General features: G+C 36.0%; 1 protein-coding gene across 8 annotated transcripts in view; it reads left to right on the top strand.

The window, feature by feature from the left end:
* Positions 1–26,958, top strand: part of Lrba (LPS responsive beige-like anchor protein) — a 580,781-nt gene that overhangs the window by 137,201 nt on the left and 416,622 nt on the right. For all 8 annotated transcript variants that reach the window (NM_001439655.1, XM_087627154.1, XM_087627167.1 and 5 more), the window contains 4 exon segments: positions 6,555–6,688; positions 13,528–13,606; positions 14,820–14,953; positions 18,805–18,866. In NM_001439655.1, the coding sequence (NP_001426584.1) occupies positions 6,555–6,688; positions 13,528–13,606; positions 14,820–14,953; positions 18,805–18,866 (409 nt within the window).

Below are 26,958 nucleotides of genomic sequence, written 5' to 3' on the forward strand. Positions count from 1 at the left end.
GAATGTAGTCGTATGCGCCAAATCTCTCTACTGTTATGGAATTCTTTGTGAATAGAGGCTACAAAATTCATCGCTTTTTCTGTTCATTCCTGGACTTAAAGTTTTCTATTTTATTTTATGGCTTCTAATATTGGAGGCTTTTCCACATTAGATTACATAATTACATAATTCTAGGATAGTTTGGTTCTCGTCCTCTCTCTCTCCATTGTTTGTATACTATTGTATCTTAATATCTTTTCCGGGCCAGCCCCAGGTTCCACAGCGCACTGGATTGTATACGGTAGACGCCTTGACTTGGTCAAGACTGGGATTATGGTTGTGAACTATTGTACCCAGACTAAAATTAACTTAAATTTGTTCTAGTTTTAATAATAATAAATAATCAGGTGGCTAAATACATAATTGGCTGTCTTATAAATATACTTAAATATTTTTATGAGTGACCAAAGTGTTTTATTTTGGCATTTTTTTCAATAATGGTGAAATTAAATCTCTTTTTTCAATACGTTAAATGAGATTATGCATTTACTTAGGGATTCCTGATTAGGTACTGCATTTAAAAAGGTTGTTAAAATAGAAAAAAACCAATAATTTAGGTGGTAGCATTTTTTATGGGTATTCTGTGGAACTTAACATGTCTGGTATGCATTTAACATATTGTCTGAAGGAACAGAAACTGTTCTATCTCACCCCTGTCTTTTTTCGTAGCATGAGACACCTTTTGAAGGACTGTTTTTTGCAGCCACAGGGCAATGGAGTGTCTTTGGGAATTTCAAAGCATCCCTCTGATCATGTATTTATCTGAGGAATGCTGTGCCAGAAATCAGAACTCTCCTCATATCTTAAGAATTATCAACTCCCAAGCAATAGCTGGGAAGTTTAGAGTAACAGCTCCATGAGTGACCCTTGCTGAAAGGCTGCCAGGCTGGGGCTCGGTGAGAGGGAAGGTGTTTGTGTTCATTCCCATGCCAAGACTCCTGCTCTTGTCTAATTTGAAGATCCTCGCTGGCGATTGATTAATGGATGCCAGGGATTTATCTTGATAAGGTTCAAGGGCTGGTCTGTGTTTTCAACTAAATCCTTAGGGACTAAAGTACTCTGTCAAAAAGGTTTTTTTTTCCCCCTTAGTGAACCATTTTCATGTTAGATAAAACAGCAGTGTGATGGTGTTTTGAAATGAAGATTCTGAAATTTGTCTGGAATGTATTGTTGCTTTATTTGTGGCTATTACTAATTAATTTTTGAGAAAACTTTCAGACTCCCTAATTTAAAAGAATGACAAAACAACATGATTCTCACTTGCTGTGAGTTTCATTGTAAAAAGTACATCCTAAAAAATCTCTACACAATGGAGCAAATGCTAAGTATTCTAAATGTTCTAAAGGTAGTGAGTTCATAAAGAAAATCTATAAGTAAACTTTTCACTTTAGTATCTGTTTTCTAGTTGACATTTTGAAAAGCTAGCTGGTATAGCTGTTTTTCTGTCTTCTACATTCTTTATGACAAAAAAGTGAAATGTTTAGTTAAAATTGACATTTTTCAAAATTCAGATAATTACTTGCTTCTTAAACATTAAGACAGTTTTGAGTTCATTTTTTAAGTAGAAGTTTAAGGTTTAGGTTATAGCTCAGAGGTAGCCTGTGCTTAGCCTGTGAAAAATAATGGGTTGAAAATGCAGGAGAAGAGGGAAAACAATGAGTCGGAAATGGGAGAATTTAAAATTGTGGGCTCTGTGCTTTTATATTTCTCTTTCTTTTTAAAAAGAGACTGCAAAATCTTTTGTTCTTGAATAGCTAATTCTCACTGAAGAATGATAAGCTTAAATTTTTAGGTTATCTCTTTAAATGTAGAATGCACTGTCCTAGTTTAGATATATGCTAACAGGATGAGCATAATGGGCTAAACATCTCTTCTGCTAAAGGCTTAGTCTTCATACTGAAACTTTATCATGGTAATAAGAAGAAGCACCCCATACGTACACATGTTATTTATTATGTTTTTAATTAGATCATGAGACTTTGGGTTTTATTTTAATCTGGCCCATAGCTTTAGCAGCTTTATGTTACATTTCAGAACTGATTTGAATCAGGTTATGCATTTAGAAATTACTAATTTTATTTTTTGTGTATACCAATTAATACTTAGAATAAACCGCAGGGAGGAAGCATGATCTCAGAGGTGGCTCTCCCAGGGCCAGTGTTATCCATTGCACTTCAGATGCGCGGACCTTCATATTTCCCCAATGTGGGAAACTGGACTGCATCCTTTCTGGTAGTGAAAGTCTCCTGTATTAAAATTAAAGAATAGAATGAAAACTTCATTTTCTATTTATTATCAGATATATTTTATAATTTATTGGTAGTATGTGTAATTTCTTTCCTTGATCATCTTCGCTTATATGCTGTGTAGATAATTATAATGTAGACATATCCGTGAATATGCTAGCTGGAGAACTTAGTGAACATATTAAAAACCATTTAATTGTATGCTTTTTGTGCATGAATTATATGGCATGTGAATTATGGCTTAATAAAACTTTAGAAACAGGTTATTGTGAGGCAATGGCTGAATCACGCATATGTAGATTTGTGGTACATTCTGAAAATTTCTTTTGACCAGTGTCTTAGTTAGAGTTTCATTGCTGTGAAGATCCATCATGACCAAGGTAACTCTTATAAAGAAAAATTAAAAAAACAAACATTTAATTCAGGCTGGCATACAGTTTCATCATGGTGGAAAACATGCCAGTGTCCAGGCAGACAGGTGCTGGAGAAGGAGCTGAGAGTCCTACATCTTTATCCACAGGCAGTGTCTTAGTCAGGGTTCCTATTCCTGCACGAACTTCATGACCAAGAAGCAAGTTGGGGAGGAAAGGGTTTATTCAGCTTACACCTCCACATTGCTGTTCATCACCAAAGGAAGTCAGGACTGGAACTCAAGCAGGTCAGGAAGCAGGAGCTGATGTAGAAGTCATGGAGGGATGTTTCTTACTGGCTTGCTTCCCCTGGCTTGCTCAGCTTGCTCTCTTATAGAGCCCAGGACCACCAGCCCAGGGACAGCACCACCCACAATGGGCCGGGTCCTCCTCCCTTGATCACCAATTAGAAAGATCCTTACATCTGGGTCTCATGGAGGCATTTCCACAACTGAGGCTCCTTTTTCTGTGATAACTCCAACTTGTGTCAAATTGACACACAAAACCAGCTATTACAGGCAGCAAGGAGGAGATTGCATGTGTTTCATTCTGGGCATAGCTTGAGAATTTAAGACCTCAAAGCCCACAGTGTCACGCTTTTTAAAACAAGGCCACATCTCCTCCAGTAAGGCCACACCTCCTGATAGTGCTGATCCCTATGGCCAAGCATTCACAACACTTGAATCTATGGCCAGATCTGTTCAAACCACCCACAATAAGTTATTTTATCTTTCTGAGCTTGCCTTAAAATAAAAAAAATGTTTTAAAAAGGTGTTTGGTGCACGTATCTGCAATCTTAGGAATTGTAAAGGGAGCAGACAAGATGGTGGAGGAACAGGAATTCAGGGTACTGACTTCTGGTACCTTTTACATTTTCTCTCCCAGCTATTATCTATTATCTTTTTTGATAAAATTAATGTATACCTTACCAATGTTTTTCAAATTGAACTATAAATTTTGAGAATATGTACAAAAATGTGGAGAGTAAATATTTACTAAGATGAATAAAAATATGCTATTTTTCACTTTTGTTAAGTAATATTAGCAGTGTGTTAAATGTTTAAAAACCCAAATCAATGTTTTGCTCTGTTTTAATTAGCCATGTACAAATAATGACTGTACGTGTTAAAGAACGGATATGCAGTGTAATATTTGATGAGTTTTGACCAGTGTATTTGCTTTATTACATAAAACAGAGTTAGCCCTCTCCCTCCAACCTAACCCGTCTCTGTCCCCACAGGCAATCGCTATTTTTACTTTTACAAAAAAGCTTATTAGTTTTCCTTCTCCAAAACTCATTTTAAAAAGGAAGTAAAGAGTGTGTTCTTGAACATAGGCTTCCTTAATGTTTTTGACAATTGTCTTAGGGTTTCATTGCTGTGAAGATGGTACCGTTGCGATTCAGCCATGTGGTTGAGTTTGTTAGCACTCTGTACTGTGCTGTATACTGTGTCAGTACGTCAGCACTCACTGTTTAGGAACTTTGTTTTTCTGCACGGAGGACACTTTAGCAACTTCTAGTTTATCCAGGTATTCTAAAGCATCTGCAAGCATAATTGTATTATTGGATAGCTATATTTTCTTGAGCAAAGTCCTAAGGTACAGTTGTTGGGTCATAAGATAAATGCATGCCTAAATTTTGATTATAGAAGTAGATTTTTTTTTACTGTTTTGGATCGAGTAAAGGACCTCAGAGACATTAGACAAAGTGCTGTGCCACTGCCTGCCCACAATTCACCATCTAATGTTATTCTCCTGTCAGTATGTGTCTCTTCTATGCATGAAACAGATTGTGATGGCTCTTTTGTGAACAAATGTGAAAGTGAATTATTTATATTTCGTTTTTTTCACCTAATTGTTGAACATGGGAAATTTTTTTACATTTTAGCACATACATTCCTGGCAAAGCAAGCATAGATTATATTTGTATTGTTTCATGAGGGTGCCATCAGCACATATATATATATATATATATATACATATATATATATATATATATGTGTGTGTGTGTGTGTGTGTGTGTGTGTGTACATATATTTGTGGACAGGCATGCGCGTGCACACACACACACACACACACACACACACACACACACACACACACACAAGGTCATATCTACTCTTTATGTCCGTGATCTTCCTTGGATATAAGCTCCCATGATTTAAGCACACCATTTTGGATTGGGGGCTCAGGTGGCCGTTGCTCCCGTTTTTTAGTATATAGTTAACATTGGCAGTCACCCTTATAATGATGTGACACCAGCTACCCCCAAGTACATTGAATAGGCCTTGCCTAGCACAAGATAACTTGATTTAATTGGCAACAGTATTTGCCCTCAAATGATAGTCAGTGAAGTAAAACGGAACCTATTTCACTTTGTTCTACTTGTTTTTAAGTAAGAACAGAAATGTATTTTTAAAATAATGGAATTACATGCCTTAGAAAGTATGAATACATTTATTAGGACAAGGTATCTAAGTAACTTTGTTTAAAAATCAAATACTTTAAAGCTATTAAGGGAACCGTTGTCAACAGAAGACGTGATTAAATAAATTGAATGCTGAAGACTTTAAGCTGATGGTTAACACCGGGTAATTAAAAGTAAGAGCTGCTGTGGGAGTACATTCTATATCAGCTGTCCTTTTACCTCATTAACTGGGTTTTTGCATGTTTATGGAGCTAACTTCAATTAAAAATGCCTTTTAAGTTATGTCTAACAAGGTCTTTTAGTTATTCTTTTAGTATAAAGTATTGACGTTTAATTGAAATTGGTATAATATAAATATCTGTGTTTGAATAAAACACAATATAAACAACTGGTTATTTGGTACTTTTTCTGTGTTAAAAAAAATTGTCCATTGTCTTCTGTGTGAAATAGTCAAAAGCTATTGTGTATCCATTACTTGTTTTCTCTTTTTAGATAGTTAAGGCTTTATGATTTTAAGTTTGCGGTGCCTTGAATTCCTCATTGAAACATACTGAGTTTTCTGCATTGTGAAGTTTTTAAATAAGTTAATTTTTTGTCCTCTTCAATTCCAGAATTTTCTCTTTCTCCCCCTGCCAATTCTCTTTGATTACATTCATTAGAAAGTTCAAGATGGTCTTAAATTAAAAAAAAAATTGTAGTGTAAATGTTGGTTAAAATGAATTATTTTCATAGGACATTGTCTTAGATTTAAGAACAATGAAGCTGGGGAAATAAGCTGTGAGTAAAGTTTTTGCTGCACTAACAAGAGGACCTGGGTTTGATCCTTATGGACCTGTGTTTTTAAAAGGCGTGTGCATAGAAGGGAGGGTGGGGAGGAGGTAAGAAGGATGGCTCAGACGTTAAGATCACTGGATGCTCTTCCAGAGGGTCTGGGTTTGGTTCCCTTCACCCACATGGCAGTTCACAGCTGTTTGTAACTCCAGTTTGGGGATCCAGTAACCACTTCTGGCCTCTGTGGGCATCAGCCACCCATAGTATAGACAGAAGACTTATATGCATTAAAGAGAGACAAATAAAACCTTGGATGTGATGTGCTCTTGTAAGTGCAGCCCTGGAGAGACAGAATCAGGTGGACCCTGGAATTCACCAGTTGGTCAGCTTGGCCTACTGAGCAGTTCTGCCCAGTTGAAGGCCCTGTCTCAAAAAACAATGTGGTTGGCGCCTGAGGAGTAACGTAAGGTTGTGCTCTGGTTTATGCATTCAGGCTTTCCTGTGTGTTTCTTCACATGAATATAGACAACATTGAAGAGATTTTATGTAGTAAGAGTATTCTAAATAATACAACAAAATATGGTAAAAAAGAATATGAAAGCTTTTTATTTTTAAATGCATGTAATTGATGTAATTTATATCTTAAAAACTTTATTACAGAAGTGTCATCATTGCAACCAAAAAATCATCAGTCTTACCCTCCACCCTTACTGCGAGCGCACCGAGTAATGCTGTCAGTGTGGTTTCTTCAGTAGATTCCACCCAAGTGCCAGATGCAGGAGGAGAGTCACCAGGTGAGTTAGGTGTCAAGGAAGTCAACAGAATTTTTAGATCATATTTTAGTAAATCTTAAGATTTTGTGATAAAACCAAGAAGTTTGTAAGGTGCTTTAGAAATCGTTGTGCTTTTGTGTTTTACTGTTGATTGTTTAATAATATCTTTTTGTTTATAACTACTATTGCTTACTAATATCCCCAAAAATCTGAGTAAAATTAAAAAATAAAATCAGGGCCAGAGATTCAGTTCTGGTGTTAGAATACTTGTCTAGCATGTATTGGACCCATGAATTGTGGTGCATGTACCTGCAAGCCTAGCACTTCCAAGGCAGAAGCAGATGATCTGGAAATCAAAGTTGTCTTTGGCTATATAGTGCTTTAAAGACCTGCTTCAGCTATATGAAGCTGTCTCCAAAAAAGGTCAGTATTGTTCCACTCCAACTTAACACATTATAGTGTATTAAAGAGACGAATGGCTGCATGAATGATAGAATTATAAGAATATACATGCAATTTTCTTTTGTCTACTTTGTTGTTCTTGAAAGGGTATAGACAGGAGTATAAATCAAAATGTTCTGATGACATAAGTCTTTAAATGCTAATGATTGTTAAGTACATATCTACTTATATCCTACTTTGTTTATTTTTTCTGAATTAGAGTCTTGGAAAGTACTTGATACTCTCAAATGATTTGTCATTCTTGAACTAGCCACGGTGGGACAAACGATCTTTTAGCTGTAACCTTATTTTATCTAGTTTTCGTCTCATACTTCTTTTTACTGTAAACACATATTAACTAATGAATGTTAGAGCTTAAATCCCTTTATGTTAGCTGAAGGTTAGAGATAATACAAGTAAAACTTGAAGGATGCAGTATTAACAGAGCCAAGTAGGATGCTGGGAGATGACGTTGGTCAGGAGCTTGCTGTGCTTGATGCTGTCCTTGACTATCCAGACTCAGCCAGCCCCTGGCCCCATACTTTGTTTTGTATTATGTGTCAACAAAATAAACATAATTATTTCTGTCATCTTCCTGTTTTTCTTTTGAGACTAGGTCTCCTGTGGCCTAATCTGGCCTTGAATTCACTGTGTAGCTAAAGATGAATTAAAACTTCTATCCTTCTATCTCCACATCCTAAATGCCACAATTGCTACACACCTGGTTTATGTGGTTTACCAGTGATTCATCTGTGCTAGGCAAGCACTCTACCAAACTTACCTACTTACCCATCCTACTTTTTACTTTTTTTTATTTTTGGATTTTTTAAAATTACATTTCAAATGCTATCCCCTTTCCCAGTTTCCTGTCCCCCTTCTTGTATGAGGGTGTTCTCCCACCCAACTACCCACTCCTTCCCACCTCCTCGCCCTGATAGTCCCTTACACTAGGGGGTCCAACCTTGGTAGGACCAAGGGCTTCTCTTCCCATTGGTGCCCAACAAGGCCATCCTGTGCTACATATGCAGCTGGAGCCGTGGGTCTGTCTATGTGTACTCTTTGGTTGGTGGCTTAGTCCCTGGGAGCTCTGAAGGTTCCAAACCCCTTCAACTCCAGCTCCTCCCAAGAGGACCCTGTTCTCAGTTCAGTGGTCGGCTGCGAGCATCTGCCTCTGTATTTGTCATGCTCTGGCAGAGCCCTACTTTTTGTTTTTATTTTATTTGTCATAAAATTTTGTTTTAAAGTTTGAAATGCAATTAATTTTTAGGATGTTCATAGCATTTATATACAAGAGAAAATGTTCGTAGTATGCTACAGAAAATCAATACTTCATGTACTACTCAATAGTAACTGTGTTAAGTATATGACTTCTGTGTCTGGTAAAAGTAAGGCAGCATATTGAAAGTCACCTGCTTGATTTCATATAGCTGTAGTAGTGGCGCTCACACACTGTCGGGTCTCGCACACCTAATGCACGGTCTTCACACCTCTTGTGCTTGAGTTACTGGTGTATGCCACCATGCCTTGCTACTTGGCTGCTATTAGAATTTACTTTTAGTGTCTTTTTTTTTTTTTTTTTTTTAAGCTGAGGACCAAACCCAGGGCCTTGTGCCTGCTAAGCAAACTCTCTTACCTCTGAGCTATATCTGCAACCCCTGGTGTTTTCTTTAAGGATTCATGAGAAGTACACACACCGTTTTCATACATAGAAAACATTAGGTATTACGTTAAAAATTACACTTAGAAACCCAAAGTTGTAGTAGTATTTTGCATCATGTGGTTTAGGGATTTATTTTATTAGAGCAAAAAGAACCAGTAAACTGAACTGACTAAAATTCAAGATATCTACATGCCTTTGTCTCCTGAGTGCCTGGACCTAAGCTTTTCTTTACCTGAAACTTGCTGTTTACCAGCATGTCCTTGAACCTAGAGATCTGCTTGCCTTTGTGTTTTGGCATTAAAAGTTTGTCTGTAGGGGTTGGGGATTTAGCTCAGTGGTAGAGCACTTGCCTAGGAAGCGCAAGTTCGGTCCTGGGTTCGGTCCCCAGCTCCGAAAAAAAGAACCAAAAAAAAAAAAAAAAAAAAAGTTTGTCTGTATTCCAGCCAAATCACACAGACCTAGAAGGTCTTTGGACTAAACCACCCAGGGACTAAGCCACCAACCAAAGAGTATACATTGGGGGTGGGGGGCATGGCTTCAGCTGCATATGTAATAGAGGATTACCTTATCAGGCATCACTGGGAGGGAAGCCCCTTGGTCCTGTCGAGGTTCAGTGGTCCAGGTAGGGAATGCTAGGCTGCTGAGGCAGGAGTGAGTGGGCAGGTGGGAGGGGCACCCTCCTAGAGGTAAGGGGAAGGGGGAGGGAATAGGAGATTTCTAGAGGGGAAACTGGGAAGGGGAATAACATTTGAAGTGTAAATAAATAAAATAACCAATAAAAAAAAATTAGAATCAGAGTTGGGAGTATAGCTCAGGACAATCTTGGGTTCAGTCCTCAGTGTCACACTTTAAGAACAGGAACTGGGGATTTTGTTGGCTCATGCTTTAATCCCAGTACTTGGGAGACAGAGGCTTGTGGATTTTTGAATTACAGGCCTGTTGGGTCTACAGAGGAAATTCCAGGACAGCCAGAGCTACACAGAGAAACCCTGTCTTAAAACAGCTAAAGTAAATAAATGAAATAAACGAGTAAATAAGCAGCATCAACCAACACAGTAAAAAGTTAATCTTGCTTTACAGTTTTTGCCTAAATATTTTCTTTGAATTTGTTACATTTTTATTTTTTACATTTAAATAGATAGGTACTTCTCTTTATTAATGTCATAAAAGTTTAGGAATAACAATGAATTTTAGAGAAAATAACATAATATTCAAAGTATATAGCTTTTAAAAATACTACCACTTGTCAAACAATTCTCAAGAAAAGTTAATTAACCCTATAGCTGTGCTCAAATGGTACTCATGTGCCACCTTAGAAAAAAAAAAAGAAAAGTTAATTAAATTATTTATTTATTTATAAGGTCTTATATAGCACAGTCTGGCCTCCAACTTCTAATCCTCCTGCTTCAGGCTCCAAAGTATTGGAATTACAGGCATATGCCACCACCCCGTCTTGAGAAATATTTTATTAATCAATTGTAATAGAAGTCAGTGCCAGCAGTTTTTCACGAACCAATTTTACTGTGAAGAATTTAGCAAATGGGGGTGTAGGGATGTAGTTTATTTGGTAAATTGCCTATTTAGCTTGTGTAAGGAATACATCTTTATTTTGGGTATAGTAAGGCAAAAACAAAAGGCTTTCCAGAAGTAGGAAAATCGCTGTTTTCCCCAGCTCCGTTCTTTTGCTGCCTGACCTCATGTAAAGTGCTTGTCACTGTGTTCTAACTAGATGCACGAATAAGTTGGCTTAAGCCCATTGCAGTAAGGGAGAAAGCATACAGTTTAAGTGGCAAGCCAGTCACAAAGTTTACTACAGGACTAGAACTTCTGTTCACTGAGTTTCATGAGAAGAAAATGAGGGCTTTAGATTAAATACTGTGAGGAAAGGAAGCAATCCTTGGATGGGATACTGTAAGTAATACCTGAAAAGAAAGCGTGGGTTACAATGTGTAAAGAAGTGCACTGAAATATGAAGATGTGTGTATGCATTAGATTATTATTATTATTATTATTATTATTATTATTATTATTAGCAGTAGTAGTAATAATATTATATCATATGAAGATTACATTGAAGTCTAAGGAATGAAGGAAAAAATAGTCACGATGAGATTTTTCCTTTTGACATTTTGAGATAAGGTCTTGTTTTGATGCTAATGGTAGCCCTGAACTCCCTATGATGCCCCATTCCTAAGGCAATCTTCCATCCTCAGCCTCCTAAGCGCTAGAATTATATATGTGAACCATCATGTAACCTTACAAAGATATTTAAATTATTAGTTAATAAAATGTATTACTTTTCAACATTTCAAAAAAAAAAAAAAAAAAAGAAGGGCAGGTCCTCTTAAAGCTTGGGTCGTTGGACTCCTCTTATTTCTTTGGGCAGAGTTTGTGGTTTTGTTTGTGTTGTGACATGATTGCACGGTGGTGGTTTTTACTTAGATTCATCATAGTCCCAGGGTACCTGTGCTCAGAAATCCTTTATCCCAAACAAGACTGCAAGCACTGGCGGTGGGCTTTAGTGCACCTTTTAGCAACCCTGTGTGGCTGATAGGGTACTGTAGCACCTGGATGTCAGAGGCCTACCTACCCCCTCTCAGTTTGCTCCAGCCACTTTCTCTCCATTTTAGATAGGCCTTTATTCTTCTGTTATTGTTTTCACTACACCAGTTTTGTCCTGTATAGATGCTTCTAGCATACACTGTCTGAGGTTTGAGAAACAGAGGAAACATATTCAACCTCTGATCCTCCATAGATTTCAGAGTTCTATTTTTCAGCTTTCTGAGGGGGGGAGGGAGGGAGGAAGGAACGGGGGGGGGGGGAGAGAGAGAGAGAGAGAGAAAGAGAGAGAGAGAGAGAGAGAGAGAGAGAGAGAGAGAGAGAGAGTGTGTGTGTGTGTGTGTGTGTGTTGTGTTTATTGGCTTTCTTTGGTCTACCTTGGTAAAGGGTTGCAGTGGAATTTTGTTTCTTCTATTTTCACATTTACCTGGCACCTTGTAGGCTATAATGTCAGGGAATCAGATTTGGTAACTGTACCACAGCTGCCGCACAGTGTGCCCTTCTGTACTTGACCATCTCAGGTCTTTATTACAGTGCCAGCTGGACTCCTGCAGCTCATTTGCTCTGACATGGAGGGAAGTTAATACGGCATTCCTTCCTAATACTGTGCAGATAGCAATGACCCTCCCATTTATGTTCCACTTCTATCTTAGATTGATTGGTAGTCTGATCCTGTATATTTTGATACTTAAGCAGAAACTTATCCTCCCTGCCCACCAGAATTATTTTTCTAGCTAAGTCTTTTGGACTTAGTTCTTCAAGTCTTGTCATTATATATTTTGATTCTTATCCATTCCTGGCTCTGTCAGATTTAGTTTTCTGACATACTCTTTTATCAGGTAAATTTTACAGACAGGTATTTCTTGATGATGCAAAGACAATGGTGTCTGTTTAGGAGAAAACAGTTTAAACACTCTATTCATTAAGAGGACTGAATTGTTATTATTAAGATATACGCATTAAAGGTTATATCAGACCATAATTGGAAAGACTAGAATAAGACCAGATAATGTACTTTAAATAAAAACACTGAAATAGAATGATAGGAAAGAGAGTGATGGGACAAAAATAGGCTTCTTCAAGTATGGGAGTTGGGATGATTAGAGGAATTACATCTGCAGTTCAAGTTAACCAAGCCCCTCAGTTATATCTTTAGATTCTAGCTGCTAGAGGTAGGTGGAGGGGAAAGATGAGGGTTTTCTGCTCTTTAAAAAGTGCTATATGACAGCTGGAAGAAGCACATTTACATTATCAGTTGGAAGCCAGACATAGCAGTATACATTTGTAATTCCAGAACTGGTAGGCTGGGGTACATATAGTAAGTTCAGTGTTCTTCTTGGTTATATTGTAGCTTGAGGACAACCTGAGCTAAGTGACGCCCTGGTGTTTGTTTTTTTTTGTTTTTTGTTTTTTAACTAGAGTTGGAAAAAGGGGGCAGGGGAGGTAGTAGCTAGTACCTGTAGGACATGCCATGGTTTCTAGGCGTGGCTTCCCTGCCGTCGTGTCCTAGAGGATGGGGAACAGTCTGGTCCTTCACCTTCTAGTATTCTAATGGGCTTGCCTCCTGTCCACTAGACTTTTTTACCATGTGAAACTCCTCATAAACATCTGTTGCTCTGCAGTTCTCTCCTCTGTGATCTTGGGGCGGGAGGGTGAGCATCAGTTGAAATAAATGTGAGAAGTACATGTCATGTTGTAATTATAATGAAGGTTCATGAGAAAGTGCAGATCTGTGGATTGTTCACTGTGTTTGACTCTTGATCAGTATGTGTAACACATGTTCTCCAGTGATGCCTAAAAAAAGGTTATGCTCTTGGTATAGTGATACAGCTGTTTAGAGCTAAATTAGGAATTTTATCTTTCCAAGTTTCACTTCATTGGAAAGAAGGCTTCTTCTTTTAGTTTCCATTCATACTGAATAAAAGAAATTGCAGAGTTAACTCAGCAGATCACAATCTACCAATACTTGTCTGCTGCTTCTCAACCTCTTCGATATGAGGGTTGCCTAACACAGCTGACCTTACAAAGGGATTTACATATAAATAGAGAAAAACGTTAATTGTTAGACTTTATCTAAGAGTGATACGTGTTTGAAAAAAAAAATACACTTAATACATGCTTGTTGGTAAAGAGGTCATATTTGAATCCTTATATCCAGATCGAGAAAGTTACTGTTACATACTTACTTTTTCTTTTATAGGAAGTAGATCTCCTAATGCAAAGTTGCCCTCAGTGCCAGCGGTTGGCTCCGTCCCACAAGACCCAGTCACACACATGAGGTATTTACGCTGCTTGCTTGGGTATTGAAATTTGTGCTTTTTTTATGATCCACCCTCCCCTTCCCCTGAATTCTTTCAAAATTAATTTTATTTCAAAATATTATGTTTTAGAATGTTTATGAGAATTGTCCACTTGTAATAAAAAGGCTACATGTATGATACATTTTTATGAGCTTATGGTATATATTGCAAATAATTTTGAATTGTTAGGAATATATTGTTCCTTGTCTTTAAAAGTGATGATATCTTCTCGATCATGATCATATTAATTCTGCATACTACACAGAGTTTTACTTTTAGTTAGAGTTTTAATGTGGAATGTATGTCTCAAAATTTAATTCTGAAATTTATAGCCACATTTCCAGCCACTATATGCCAAGTGGTTGGAGAATTTTTGTTTTTTCTTACCATAACTGCTAAATCCCTGTCTCCCAGGGCAGTAGGGTGCTTCTGTGAAGGGTGTGTATTTGTGGGATCACACAGGCCGAAAAGGTTCTGTGAGGCACAGGGAGAAACCTGTGAGGAGGTGGTTGTGGAGAGCAGAATCTTTAGAGGGTTGTCTTGATAGTTTCAGTGGGAGCTGCTCTGTTGCTAACTTAAGGTATGGAAGTACTGTTGTGAACCAAGAGTAGCAATGGCTGTTGATTTATTTGCTCATCAGTTCCCTGATGGTCAGCATGCCTGTTTATTCTTCTAAACTCATTAAATGTATGTATATGATTAATTATATATGAACATATATGCACGCTCATGAAAACTTGTTAATATGTTAAGATAATTGTAGATGTATGGTTTATGGTTTTTCTAATAAAGTCTCTTAGAATATATTAGAAAGAAAGTGTTATCACTTCAGTAAAAGTTTGAACTGGTTTTTACAGACATTTGCATGCTACAACTGACAACTTAAAATGAAGACATTTTATATCAAATTTTTGATAGCCAAGTTTGATGAGCAGATAAACAAGATGAGGTCTTGAGTTAGTTTAGATTATAATAGAGTCATTGAAAAGTGCTTTCAGTGGGCAAGGTGCAGTTTACAGTAAGAACTGATGCTTGGAATGGTGGTTCCTCAGGCGTCTGTGAGAACTTGGAGTGGAAAGACATATCAGGGTAAAAAAAGGACATTTTATATAGAAAGCTGTTAGACTTTATGTTTCTGTGGAAGCAGATGTCACTCTAGAGCCTAGAAAGCTAACTCAGCGTCTTTTGTTAGTATCACAGAAAGACTGGAGCACGCCCTGGAGAAGGCAGCTCCTCTGCTCCGAGAGATTTTCGTGGATTTTGCACCTTTCCTTTCTCGGACACTGTTAGGTAGTCATGGACAAGAACTGCTTATCGAAGGAACAAGTAGGTGGTTTTCTTTATTCTGTTTATATGCATTTACATTATAAAGGTATGTGCTCGAGTAAGAAAAGTCTGCATCGTCTTAAATATTTTCACCATTGGCCAGCCCTTGTGGAGGTCTGTGTCTTTTGAAGACTTTTTCACAAATCTGTTATATTTTAATCTTTTTTTTTTTTAAACCAGCAAATTCAATGGTGCTTTAAGTAGTGTTTTGTTGCTATGAAGAGACGCCATGACCAAGGCAACTCTTATAAAGGGCAACATTTAATTGGGGCTGGCTTACAGGTTCACAGGTTCAGTCCATTATCATCAAGGCAGAAAGCATGGCAGTGTCCAGGCAGGCATGGTTCTGGAGAAGAAGCCGAGAGTTCTATATCTTATTTCAGAGGCAAACAAGAGAAGACTACTGTCTTCCAGGCAGCAAGGAAGAGGGTCTCAAAGCCAACCCTACAGTGGTAGACTTCCTTCAACAATGCCACTCCGCTAATAGTGCTGTTCACTGGGCTAAGCATATTCAAACCCTCACAGATGGAGTCTAAAAGTAATAGGCCAAAGCAGTAGCATTTGTTTTTCTGGTGCTGGAGGTTGAACATGGGATCTTGTACATCCTATAAAAGTGCTTTACTGTTGAGTTCATCTTTAGATCAGGATTTATTTTTTAGTGAAATTAAATTCACCACGGGTATCAGGCAGACGGGTGTACAAGGCTTAGCTTATACTTTAGAGCCTTACAAACATCTATATCTCACCGTGTATAAATAATAAACTTTCTGCTAGTACCATTATATTTTATGATAACTGGCACTGTAAACTACCCTGCTCTTACGCATGGGGACAGACCATGTGTAGGGTGCCTGGATGTCGTCTTGCCAGGCAGCACGCAGAGGAAGATTGCTGAGGACATGCCTGCCACTTAGAGAATGGATGAAGGGCAGTGGTTCTCTGGGTTTTCTTTATTTTTTTCATGAGGCATTGTAAAGGTAATGTTTTCAAAAAATGACTCAACTAGGTGAAGGAAGATTCAGTTCAACAGAGAACAATTTTTCAAACAACTGATTCTATGTAAGAACTTAAAGACTGGTTCCCAGGATTGGGAAGTGGAAACTCACAACTTGGGAGTTTTAGACCTGGCCAGGGCTATATGAGAAACCATTTAAAGTAACAACTAATTTAATAGGTTACCTTAAAAATATCAGTTGCCATCCCAAAACTAGAGATTTTAAAGGCCAAATTTGAGAACTTTCAGTAATGATAATAAGAATTAATTTTGTTTGAATGTTGTTGGATTATAATTATTGTGTTTTGCTTTTATTTTTGGACCCAATTGATGGTGTAATGTAAATATTGATAATTTACTAAAGCTCAAGGGTCCTGGTTAATAACAAAAATCCCCATTTCTTCTTTAGTGTCCAAAATACTGACATATTTGGTAATGCATGATCTCATTTCCAAAGTTCAAAAGTCACAATGAATTTATTTAAAAAGAAATTTCTGATTTAGAAATACTTCAGTTATACATCAATAATTTATTTAATAACAGACTATGTAACTATAAAGGACACTTACTTATTAAATAATACAGTTTGAAAATAATTGATTTAAAGATGCAAGGAAGTCTGAATTGAAAGGCAGTTCAAAGCCTAATTTTTGTTTCACATATCAAAAATGTTTGAAGTCATACATTTCCTTATGAAGCTTCATCTTTGTTCAGAGTTATGCGCGTGCGTCTGTAGCATGAATGTCCTTTCAACAGATACTTAGTGTGAGAAGTCCAATACCAGGTCTGTTATGTCTCCGCACTCTGCTCCTTAGCACATTTACTATCCTGCAAGAACACAGTAACTGTTCAACTAAAAGTGTGATGTTACATGCCCTGTCACTACTATTGGGTTTCTGCACATTCAGCTGTTCAGTACATATTTTCTCTCTATAATCTTTATATTTAACACTTAATATAAAGATTATATTTAACACTTAATATAAAGATTATATGTATTATGCTATTCTGAAATAAGACTGAAAAGAAACAAATGTATATACATGTATTTTTCTACATAAGTATTGAAATATGTGTGGTGGAATGAAGACCATTGTATAAACCTTTCTAAGTTTGGATGCTTGAAATCCTTTCTGTCTCTTTTGTTCATTACACATGTGAAAGGTCTAGACTAGAATCCAGAAGTAATAATTCTGCTTCCTGTGGAATTAACTAATTTAATGAGGATTAATAACCTAACTGTCATTAATTCACTGTAAGAATTTATTTTTTAGGGGCCATTATTTTTTGAGATCATAATTATACCATTTCTTTCTTCCCTTCAGACCTTTCCATGTACCTTAATTCCTTTCTTTAATGGAAAATTCGTAGCCTTTTTTCATTAATTGCTGTTACATACATATATGTATATACATACATAGTTCTAAATATAACCTGTCTAGTCCCTAAGTTACTTTTTTCATACTTTTTCGGCTGACCATTGGCTTTGGGTTAGCAATTGGAATCATTCTCCCTGGGGAAGGACGACTATTTCTCCTGCTTTCTGCAAGACAATAGGTATTGAAGTTGTGGTAAAACTGTCCTTATTTCTGGCTTACATATTAAGAAGTGACAGGGTTTTGGATCAGTGGAAGCCCAGGCAAGTGAAGAGATGGTAGCGCTGTCCTTCTTCCCTGCTTGGCAGCCTTTGGACTGCTGTGTTCTAATCGTCTTAGCAGTGCAAACCCACGTGTTAGTGATGAATGCTTGCTAGTGCAGCCCACAAAGGCTATGTGTACATCTTTATGCCACTGTCTCCGTTGCTTTTGACATTTCTAACATGGTGAAAATTGTTCTCCTTTTTTTTTTTTTTTAAGAAAATGAAAGGCATTTGTAAAGCTTTAATGTGTCATCCAGCGCTATTGTTCAGTTGAGGAGTTATTCTTTAAAAGGCAGAAAACTAAAGGGCATAAAGATAAGAAATAGGGAATGAGTGGGATGTATGGAAGTTTTAATGGAGTAAAAATGGGACTAATACCACAGGGCTTGAATATCACTCAAATGTATTTAATACAGAATAAACAGTTGTAAGTCTTTGATATTTATAATGTCTTTGGGTTATTCAATCCTCATAAGGGTTGGAATTACTTTTTAAATATATTTGTAATAATAAATTCTTTGTGTTGTTCTTTGATTGTATTTAAAGTACATAACTCTTTAGATGGTTGCTAATGATATAAAAGTTCCTTTCTAAGGATATTTTTAGTTAATCTAAAACAAAAGGAAAATAGAAATAATAGAAAGGAAAATGTAAATAATTAGTTTATAGGAAATGAGGAATACATAACAGACAATGGCTTGCATTTCTGTTAAGGTTTAGTGTGAGGTCGGAGGTCAAGGTACTAATAAGAGTGTTTGGGATGTCTGCTGCCATGAAACAAAATGGAAACTTGATTGATAGCTGGAGGGTTGAAGGGAGAGAGTGTGGTGGAGAAAGCAAAGGTCAGGGAGCTATTTCCCTTCTCTGCATGTGTAATGATCAACTCTCTCCCAACAAAATGTAGATGATCATAATCAATATGGAATATGTTACATGCATTTCTATGAGTATCATGAAATATCACTATAGAAGAAATCAATAAACGATTGAGTATCCTGAAAGTTAAAATAAAGTAGTTTACAGAAGTGATAATTTTGATTTAAGTTAAAGTAACCACAGAGTACTTTGTTTATTATACAATCAAATGTGTACAGATAGTTCTTAGCACAATATTAACATTTTAGTTTTAAATTAATTTGGACAAAAATAGCATATAAAATGAATGTCTGGAGTTTTTAAAATCTTTGTGTTTTTAGAATAATCTTTTCTTTAAAACAGGTCTGGTCTGCATGAAGTCCAGCAGTTCAGTTGTGGAGCTGGTCATGCTGCTGTGTTCCCAGGTGGGTGCAGGCACAATCAAATCTCGATGGAGAAGTAGGTTCTCCTGTGTGTGTGTGTTTGACAGCTTCTTGCTGTATTAAGTTTTTGTGGCAATAAAGTTTTGAATGTTATGTTAAAATAATTTCATTTCTATCTTAAGATGATTACTTATATATAGTATATATGATTTTTAAACATGAGAGAGAACGAGAGTGAGGAGACGATAAATGAGAAAAGCAGATTTTAGAATTACCCTAAAATGCTTGAATCAGTTGGTCTTGAAAGGACTCTTTTTGCTGTGTGACTAAGGATCTAGAAAGAGCTTTACTTATGTACTTTGTGGAGTGCTGCCCTGAATTCCCTTGGGAATCATGGGTTTGCCTCCCTTTTGTGCAGAGGTTATAAAATGTGTAATAAATAATTTTGAATCCTTGTCATTGCTAATTATTCTTGACATACACAGTAGACTTGGGAAAATACCAACAAAGATGTGGCAGTCAACATCATAAGATGTACAAAACAAATTCCTCAGAGAAAAATTAATTCCAGTGTTTAGAAACCCTTTGGTTAGCTTTAACGATTTTTAAAGCTTAAATAAAATTTATATATCCTGTGATGTTTTGATTTTTGTTTTTCAAGTAAACAAATGAATTTTTTTATTGAGTTTTTTTTTCCTGTAGTCTTTTTAAAGTGGTATCTTGCTGGTAGTAAATTCCTGTACTTAAAACTTTAACATAGCCTTTTTTAATAGGAAGGGTATTGCTTTAGAGGTCAAGGGTTTTGACCCATTTCAACACCTTTGACCTTCATTTACAACTCTCATGGTTTACTTGCCTAACGAATAAGGATAATACAAAATTAATGTTTCTTTGCATTGATTTATTCATTTTAGTGCCTATGTTGCCAAATTTATTCAGACTGTGCTGATGGACATTTCATGAATACAAATTAAAGAATCATAGAAGGTGTGAAAAATCAATACTGTGTGTTATCAATACAGTGCAATAAGAACAATTACTCGTAGAGAGTATAGCTAATGGAATTTTATAATGAACTTCTACATTTTTTAAAGGGCTTATTATTCTTTGATTTTTGTGTTTTTTTTTTAATCTTAATATTTTGTTTAGAATACTTCTTTTCCAAAATCTCCCTCGGTAAAATTTCTCATTATGCCATCTGATTTTAAATAGCTGGTTGTTTATTTCTTGTATGAAAATCACCAGATACAGCTTATACCTGTTTGAAATTACCTTTCCTTTTAGTCCTCATGGTTTCTTCATAAGATATGGTTCTCTTGTTTATAGTGTAGTTGCTTTATATGTAAATTTTAATAATGAAGTTTCATCTTTTAGTTTACGGTTGAATTTGCTTTGGTACGTGAAAGCTACTTTAAATATAGCACAATATGTATCCGAATGTCAGAGGCTGCCCAGATAAAGAATGACACATGATAACAGCCATTTGTCATGGATGTCACTGTGCTGCTTAATGCTTATCTGATCAAATGGCATATGGAAATCACTTAGAAGACTAAGTTTTACAAATCGGAAATTCTCAGGGATTTTATTTGAATCACATACATTATTAGGTATTTCAAGTCCTCAGCACTTTTTTATGAGTTCTTCAAGATGTCCCATGGCATGTGTACAGATGTGACACAGTGTGAAAAATGAAGCTATTATTAGCTCCACATGTATACAGATTGTTCCAGGGTGATAATTACATTTTTCACTTTGAATTTTCCTAATTCAAAGAGGTCAACTTGGTAATCACAAAAGTGATTTATTTTGTTAAGAAGTGAACTGTCTTTTTCTACATGAAAGCTGAGGAGATATGAAATTGAATTTCAAGGGGACATTTTGCAGATACTGGGTGGGGATGTCTTGAGTTTGATTGATAATTTTTTTTAGTGTGAGATAGGGTGGGAAGTAAAAAGCTACCATCTTGCTAAATTTTTAATTAATTTTTTAGGAGGAGATGGAAAGGATTGAGTGCCAAAGATCAAGAGATCAGGTCAAAAACTCCTTTTTAATCACATAAATAATGGGATATGCTTATGAACTTAACATCTGCAAATTTGATTTAGAACTTTACAAATTAGTTGGTGTTAATTTCATAGCAGTCAGCTATATTCTGATTATTTTTCTTGAGCTGATTCACAACTTATTTTCTTTTAAAAATTTAAAGACAAGGTGTTTAACCATACTTTATTACAAAATATATTTGCAGTGTAAATTAAAGATCTGATCATATGAGATTTGCTGTCAAATAGATAAAATGTATCACTGTAAAAGTCCTTAAGGGTTTGGCTAGCACGTTTGTTACTCTTTCCTCATTATTTCATAGTTTATACTATTTAAAACATTTGGCTGTGTTAGTAGAGTTGGAAAGCTCTCTTACTATTCATTATTTTGCTTTTGAGTAATATTTATTAATTTATGTATTGCATCTTATAAAATCAAGTACTGGGTAAGCTCTAAATATTGTTCTTTTTTCTTGAAATTAATTAATTTCTTTCAGTGCTGCAGAATATATCTTGGGCCTTGCACATTTTAGACAAATGCTCTGCCAAAGAGCCACATCCTTAGCCCAAATTGCTTTCCTTAAAATATAACTACATTCAGTATTCAAGGAAGCATATATTTCCACACACACAAAAAGTTGAGAAAGTTTTCAGCTACACATCAAACAACTTATTAATGCCTTCCTATTTGTCGTCTTTGTGTGTAAACCTGTTAAAATGATTTTAAAGAAAATATTAAATGTTTCAAGTAATAGTACTTCAGTGCTGTATAAAGTGCTTGTATCTTCCTCATTTGACATTAATATCATTTTTGAAAGAACTGACATTGCATTCAAGGCCACTTTATAAAAGTGTTGTGTTGCTCATCCTAATTCAGTCTGACATATATTCCAATAACACTACCTCCCTTCTTGGGTTTAAAGCTAAATTTATGACTGTGCATTGTGAAGTGCATCATTTAAAAATGGTTTCAACCCAAAACATCTAATAAATAAATAATGTGTATGGCTACTCAGTAGTAGACTTTCTAGACTAGAAATCACTCCATCGGATACTCAACAGTCCACTATCGGAGAGGGCTGTCAGATAAATCTTGTGGTAGCGGCATTCATGTCCTGTAAATCACATATTATTGTCTGAGCCTTCTGCCAGGTCATCTATTCTTTTCCCATTTATCAGAAATGCATACAGTCTATAGAAAAACTAACCGCACCATGTAGTCTGGCTTGGCATCCTGTCTGAGTTATCAATTAGCAGCAGAAGTTTATTTAAATGCTTATCCTGAGTTTTTAAAAGATAAATCAACATTATTAATATTTTTGGGAATGCTTTCTTCACATGAACGTAATGATGGGGTTGGTGATTTTTCACTCGAGTTTGCTGTATCTTTGAATTGACAACTAACTGCTGATAGCCGATAGACATATGGCAGGCAGCATCCTTTTGTTTTTAATGTTGGTTTTTATCCTCATTTTTGTCTGAATATTAGTAGAATCCTCATTTTCCTTTCTCTTATCTTTCTTTTATTTTCCTTATAAATTCTGCTTCTGTATCTTGAATTTCTCTCTCCAGATTCTTTGATACATAATGCTGTTGTCCAGTGCTCTTTTCCTTCCCCCCAATGTTCCCTTTTTGTTCATACATTAATCATGACTGGTATCTTATTATGGATAGGTGACTCACACAAACAAGGAATTAACAAAACAGCGTGTTCATCATGGTTTTTGAGAGGTGGGGCTTGAATGTGTTTTACTGTTATCTTAAATTCTTAAAGTTATCCAAATGTGTCATCCTTTTTCTGTCTTGACACATAATTTTTAATTCCTTATTAGTGTCTCATAAAACAACTCTCTCTCTCTCTTTTTCTTTCTTTCTTTCTTTTTTTTTTTTTTTTTTTTGTGTGTGTGTGTGTGGCTTTGGGATGGGGTTACTGTAAGTAGCTCGGCTGTCCTGGGACTTTCTGTCTGAACTTGAGTTAGGTTTCAACCTGTCATCCTTCTGCCCTAATCTCTTGAGTGCTTGGATTACTGATATACACTGTCATGCCTGGTTTATTCAGGATTTATAAGGATTAAACCCTGGGCTTTCATGCATGCTAGGAAAACACTTTATAGATTGAACTATGTGTCCAGCCTTCAGTCAGCTCCTTTTCCCACAAATGTACTAGTATTGTAATTCACATCCTTCGGTCCAGCTGAGTTGTTAGTATGATGTCTAGAAACAGGTCAGAACACAGTTTATATCAATAGGAAATTATATATGTTCCAATTACAGAATTTAAACTTTGGTGTATATTTATTTGTAGGAGGCCTAAAGATGATAATCTCTAATGCTTATCTGAATATAGAAAATTTTCATTAAACATTTCTTGGATAAGTGAAGAATATTATAGCTTTTCTTTGTTTCTTGGGAGAGAGGGATGAGACAGGGCCTTCCTATGTATCTCATTCCAGCCTGAATCTTGTTATCCTCCTGCTTCAGCTCAAGTTCTAGGATTACTAGAGTATTGTATCAGTAGAGTAGTGACATAACTGATTTGATTTTACAAAAGCCAATTCTCTTCACACTGAAAATCTTTGTTTGCGTTTACTGTGTAATATAAATACTTTAAAACTGTATGTGTTTGCTTTTACTGTAAAGTAGGATAAAAATAACTCTTCATCCCATTAGCTCTTGCTCATTGTCAATTTGTGGTCTGGTTGCCCCAACATTGGGTTCAGTTATTCAGTGCAAAGGTCGGAGTTGAATTGAGACACCTAAGAGCCGTTTTAGTTCTTATATTATAGTTTTTGTTTCATTAAACTAAAGTTGGTGGCAGAAAGCAGGTCTCATCCTTTTCCTTCAGTACACACTAGTGACAACAGCTGGACCAACATGTCCTCGATGAGAGACTAATGTGCCTGACTGTGTAGATACATCTGAAGTCCTCTTTCTTATCATAGCATGTTCATTCTTATGTTCTAGAACCGTTGGAAAGCTTCTCTCTATCAAGCAGAGTCCATCGTACTCAGGGATAACCTTACTCTAATTGGACTATAATCTCAAAGGCTATTTCATGTTCTGAATTCTTGCTGTACATCTTGAAGGGAGGATATGATATATTTTGAGTACATTTTAACTGATCACTTTAGGTCTTAGTTTAAAGGACATGATGACTTTGGTCTTTTTTTGTTTGTTTTTTGCTATTTTTTGTTTTGTTTTTGTTATTCTGTTTGGTTTGCCTTTTGCTTTTTGATCTGTAGCCCAGACTGATCTTGGACTAGCAGTGGTTTTGCCTTTGTTCTCATGTGTTGGGAATACAGGCCCATGCTGTGTAGATTCTTTGTGTCTGTCTGTCCGTCTGTCTCTGTCTGTCTGTCTCTGACTGACTGTCTCTCTCTTCCAACCCCCAAAACTACTTTAACTACCTTTAAGTCACTTCATTGTCCTAAGCCTAACATTCTTTTCTTGCATCTGACATGATAAACAGTGAGAGAAATATTGAACTTCAGGTTTTTGAAAAATAATTAATATCTTAAAGTAAATTAATATCTTAGTATGTGGCTGAAATTTTGAAAATAATCCAATTTATATTTAAGAAGAAGGAAATCACTTTTCTTTCTACAGATTTTGAAAATATACTAAATGTTGAAACATACACTTTGACATGTTGTAAATATTCTATATCCATTGTAACCAACCACTTTTACAAGGTAAACCATACTTTGGGGGGCAGTTGAATTCTTTAAGAGTGGTTTATGTGTACCATGGTCCAACCAGGAATAATCCAGTTTTCTATTTTAGCATTTTTATTATGTTACTCTTTCCATTTTGATGTTTTTATACCTCTTCTTTGGAATACACTTTTAGAAAATTAGTGACTATAAATTGACTGTTTCTGAGCTTTTGTTATTGTCAATACCTATGATCTTTTGATTGCTAATGGAATAAGAATCAATAGCATAGTCCCTACCATTAATATGGGAGAAAGACATCCGCCAGTGTCGTTAGTCAGTTCTGTCACAGAGCAGCGGTGAGCACTTTATCTGTATAATTTGCAGTAAATGGAAGAATAGGTATTCTCATTGAAGTGTTCAGAGCTAATTTAATGTTTGTGCACTGTAAATAGTTGGCCTTATAAGATGATGCCGAAAAACCATCCCAGCATAGATAAGACATTTCTGAGAGCTACAGGCAATAGTTGAATTGATCATAAAAAATCTTAGAATCACTGACAATTAAAAGAAGGCATCAGCTTATTAACGACTTTATACTTAACCACCCAACATTATGAATTGTTTCAAAAACTTTATAAAAATAACTCTATAGGGATTGGGATTTAGCTCAGATGGTAAAGCACTTGCCTAGCAAGCACAAGGCCCTGCGTTCGGTCCTCAGCTCTGAAAAAAAAAAAAAAAAAAAACCAAAACTTTATGTTTGAAGTTTGTGTTTGAAACCTGTGTCTTACATGAACATGCAAAAATCAAAGTAAAGTGAATTATTTTTCAAGAACAAATGCATATTAAAATGTTGAAATCTAATGGTAGGCTAATGAACATACCGTGTATACTGCTCTTTGTTTACGTTTCGATACAGACTTTTCTTTGATATTAATTAAAGTGCTTTTTACAGCCAAAGAAAAACATAATTTTATTTTACATTCTGGGTTCCATTTGAAATACAGGCGTCCTGGTGCTTTACCAGCACACTAGGATTTAGAAAAGACAACTTTAAAAGGTACATTTTGTGGAATGGGCAGTACACCCTGTGGCTTGGCGGTCTAGTCAGAAGGATGAGACCATGCTGACTGTGTAACGACATCTTTGAACATTATTCTCAAGGGTGGCAAATGCAAAACAAAGTAATATCAACTGGCACTTAATTCTGCAAGCTCCCTGCTGATTGGGGTGTTCAGTGAAATGGAGCTCTTCCTGACAGGAAGTCAGCCTGTGAGTGTAGAGACTTTTGAAAATAGAGTGTGTTTTAATTTAACTCCCTGCTGTTTTACAACTCCTCTTTTAAATTTTGGATTAAGAAGAGAGGAAAAGAGAGGAACACAAATGGGAATATCCAGAGTATGGCATTTCCCTTTGATTTTAAGGCAACTCTGAGTACAGGTCAGTGTCTGTTTCACAGTAATTAACTGCTTGCTCTTTTGCTTGGTGCTCACCTTCCTAATTCAACTTTAAATCAGTTTTCTAGTTGTGGTATTTTAAGGGTTAGCTTAAAACTGTAGTTTTAAATTTCCTTTGTTTAATCTGCCTTTGATAACTTCTTAAAGACTCCAGTATATTCAAGCTTAACATTTTTATACAAAGTATATTTATGATATATGAATGGATTTCAGTCAGAGTAGTTAATTAAGTTTAGCCTTTCCAGCTTTTTTGTATTTAAATTTACATATTGCATCCGTCTCTTTAAAGCATTTGCACTGCTTGGCGAGTATTGAAATGAGATTATTTAGTGTGCTGTAGTACCCACCCTCACAGGTACAGTTAAAGTATTCTGTATCTCGGTAGTGCCTCCTTTTTGATCATGCCACTATCTTATGACATGGATCTTTAGATGTTACAACAAGATGCTAACAAAATGAAGCTAAGTGACATTGGGTATTTTTTGAAAGAAAGGATTGGGGGTGAAAAATGCCATGAGGACTGATTTCGAATATTTATAAACAATTTTCTTCCTGTTAATGGCTAACACATAACATTGAGTGAATCAGTTTCTTTTAAATTTCAAAGACTTGGTTTCTTATTGAGAGCTATGAGTGCACTGAGATCTTGTTAGTTAATATTTATAGACGTATACAGAACTGCTCGTGGGACAAAGTTGGCCAGGCCACAGGCTGAAGTTGTTAGTGCTGACTGTGTTTCCACACACAGACTCTTCTCCTTTCATCAGTGTTCTCAGTGTCTCTGCTTTCCTCTAAGGAAATTAATTTATGTCCTCTGTCTTTATCTCACAAAATAAAATAACACTATTTTCATCTGTGATTATCTATATTTATAATTACATGTCCTGTCCAACCTGTCTTCATCTTGAACCATAGAGTATTACCACTAACAATTTCTCAAAGCCCAAAATTTTGCATTCTTTTCCTCCTAGATAAC

Source organism: Rattus norvegicus, chromosome 2, assembly GCF_021556685.1.
Source record: "Rattus norvegicus strain SHRSP/BbbUtx chromosome 2, alternate assembly SHRSP_T2T, whole genome shotgun sequence".
Lineage (NCBI taxonomy): Eukaryota > Metazoa > Chordata > Mammalia > Rodentia > Muridae > Rattus > Rattus norvegicus.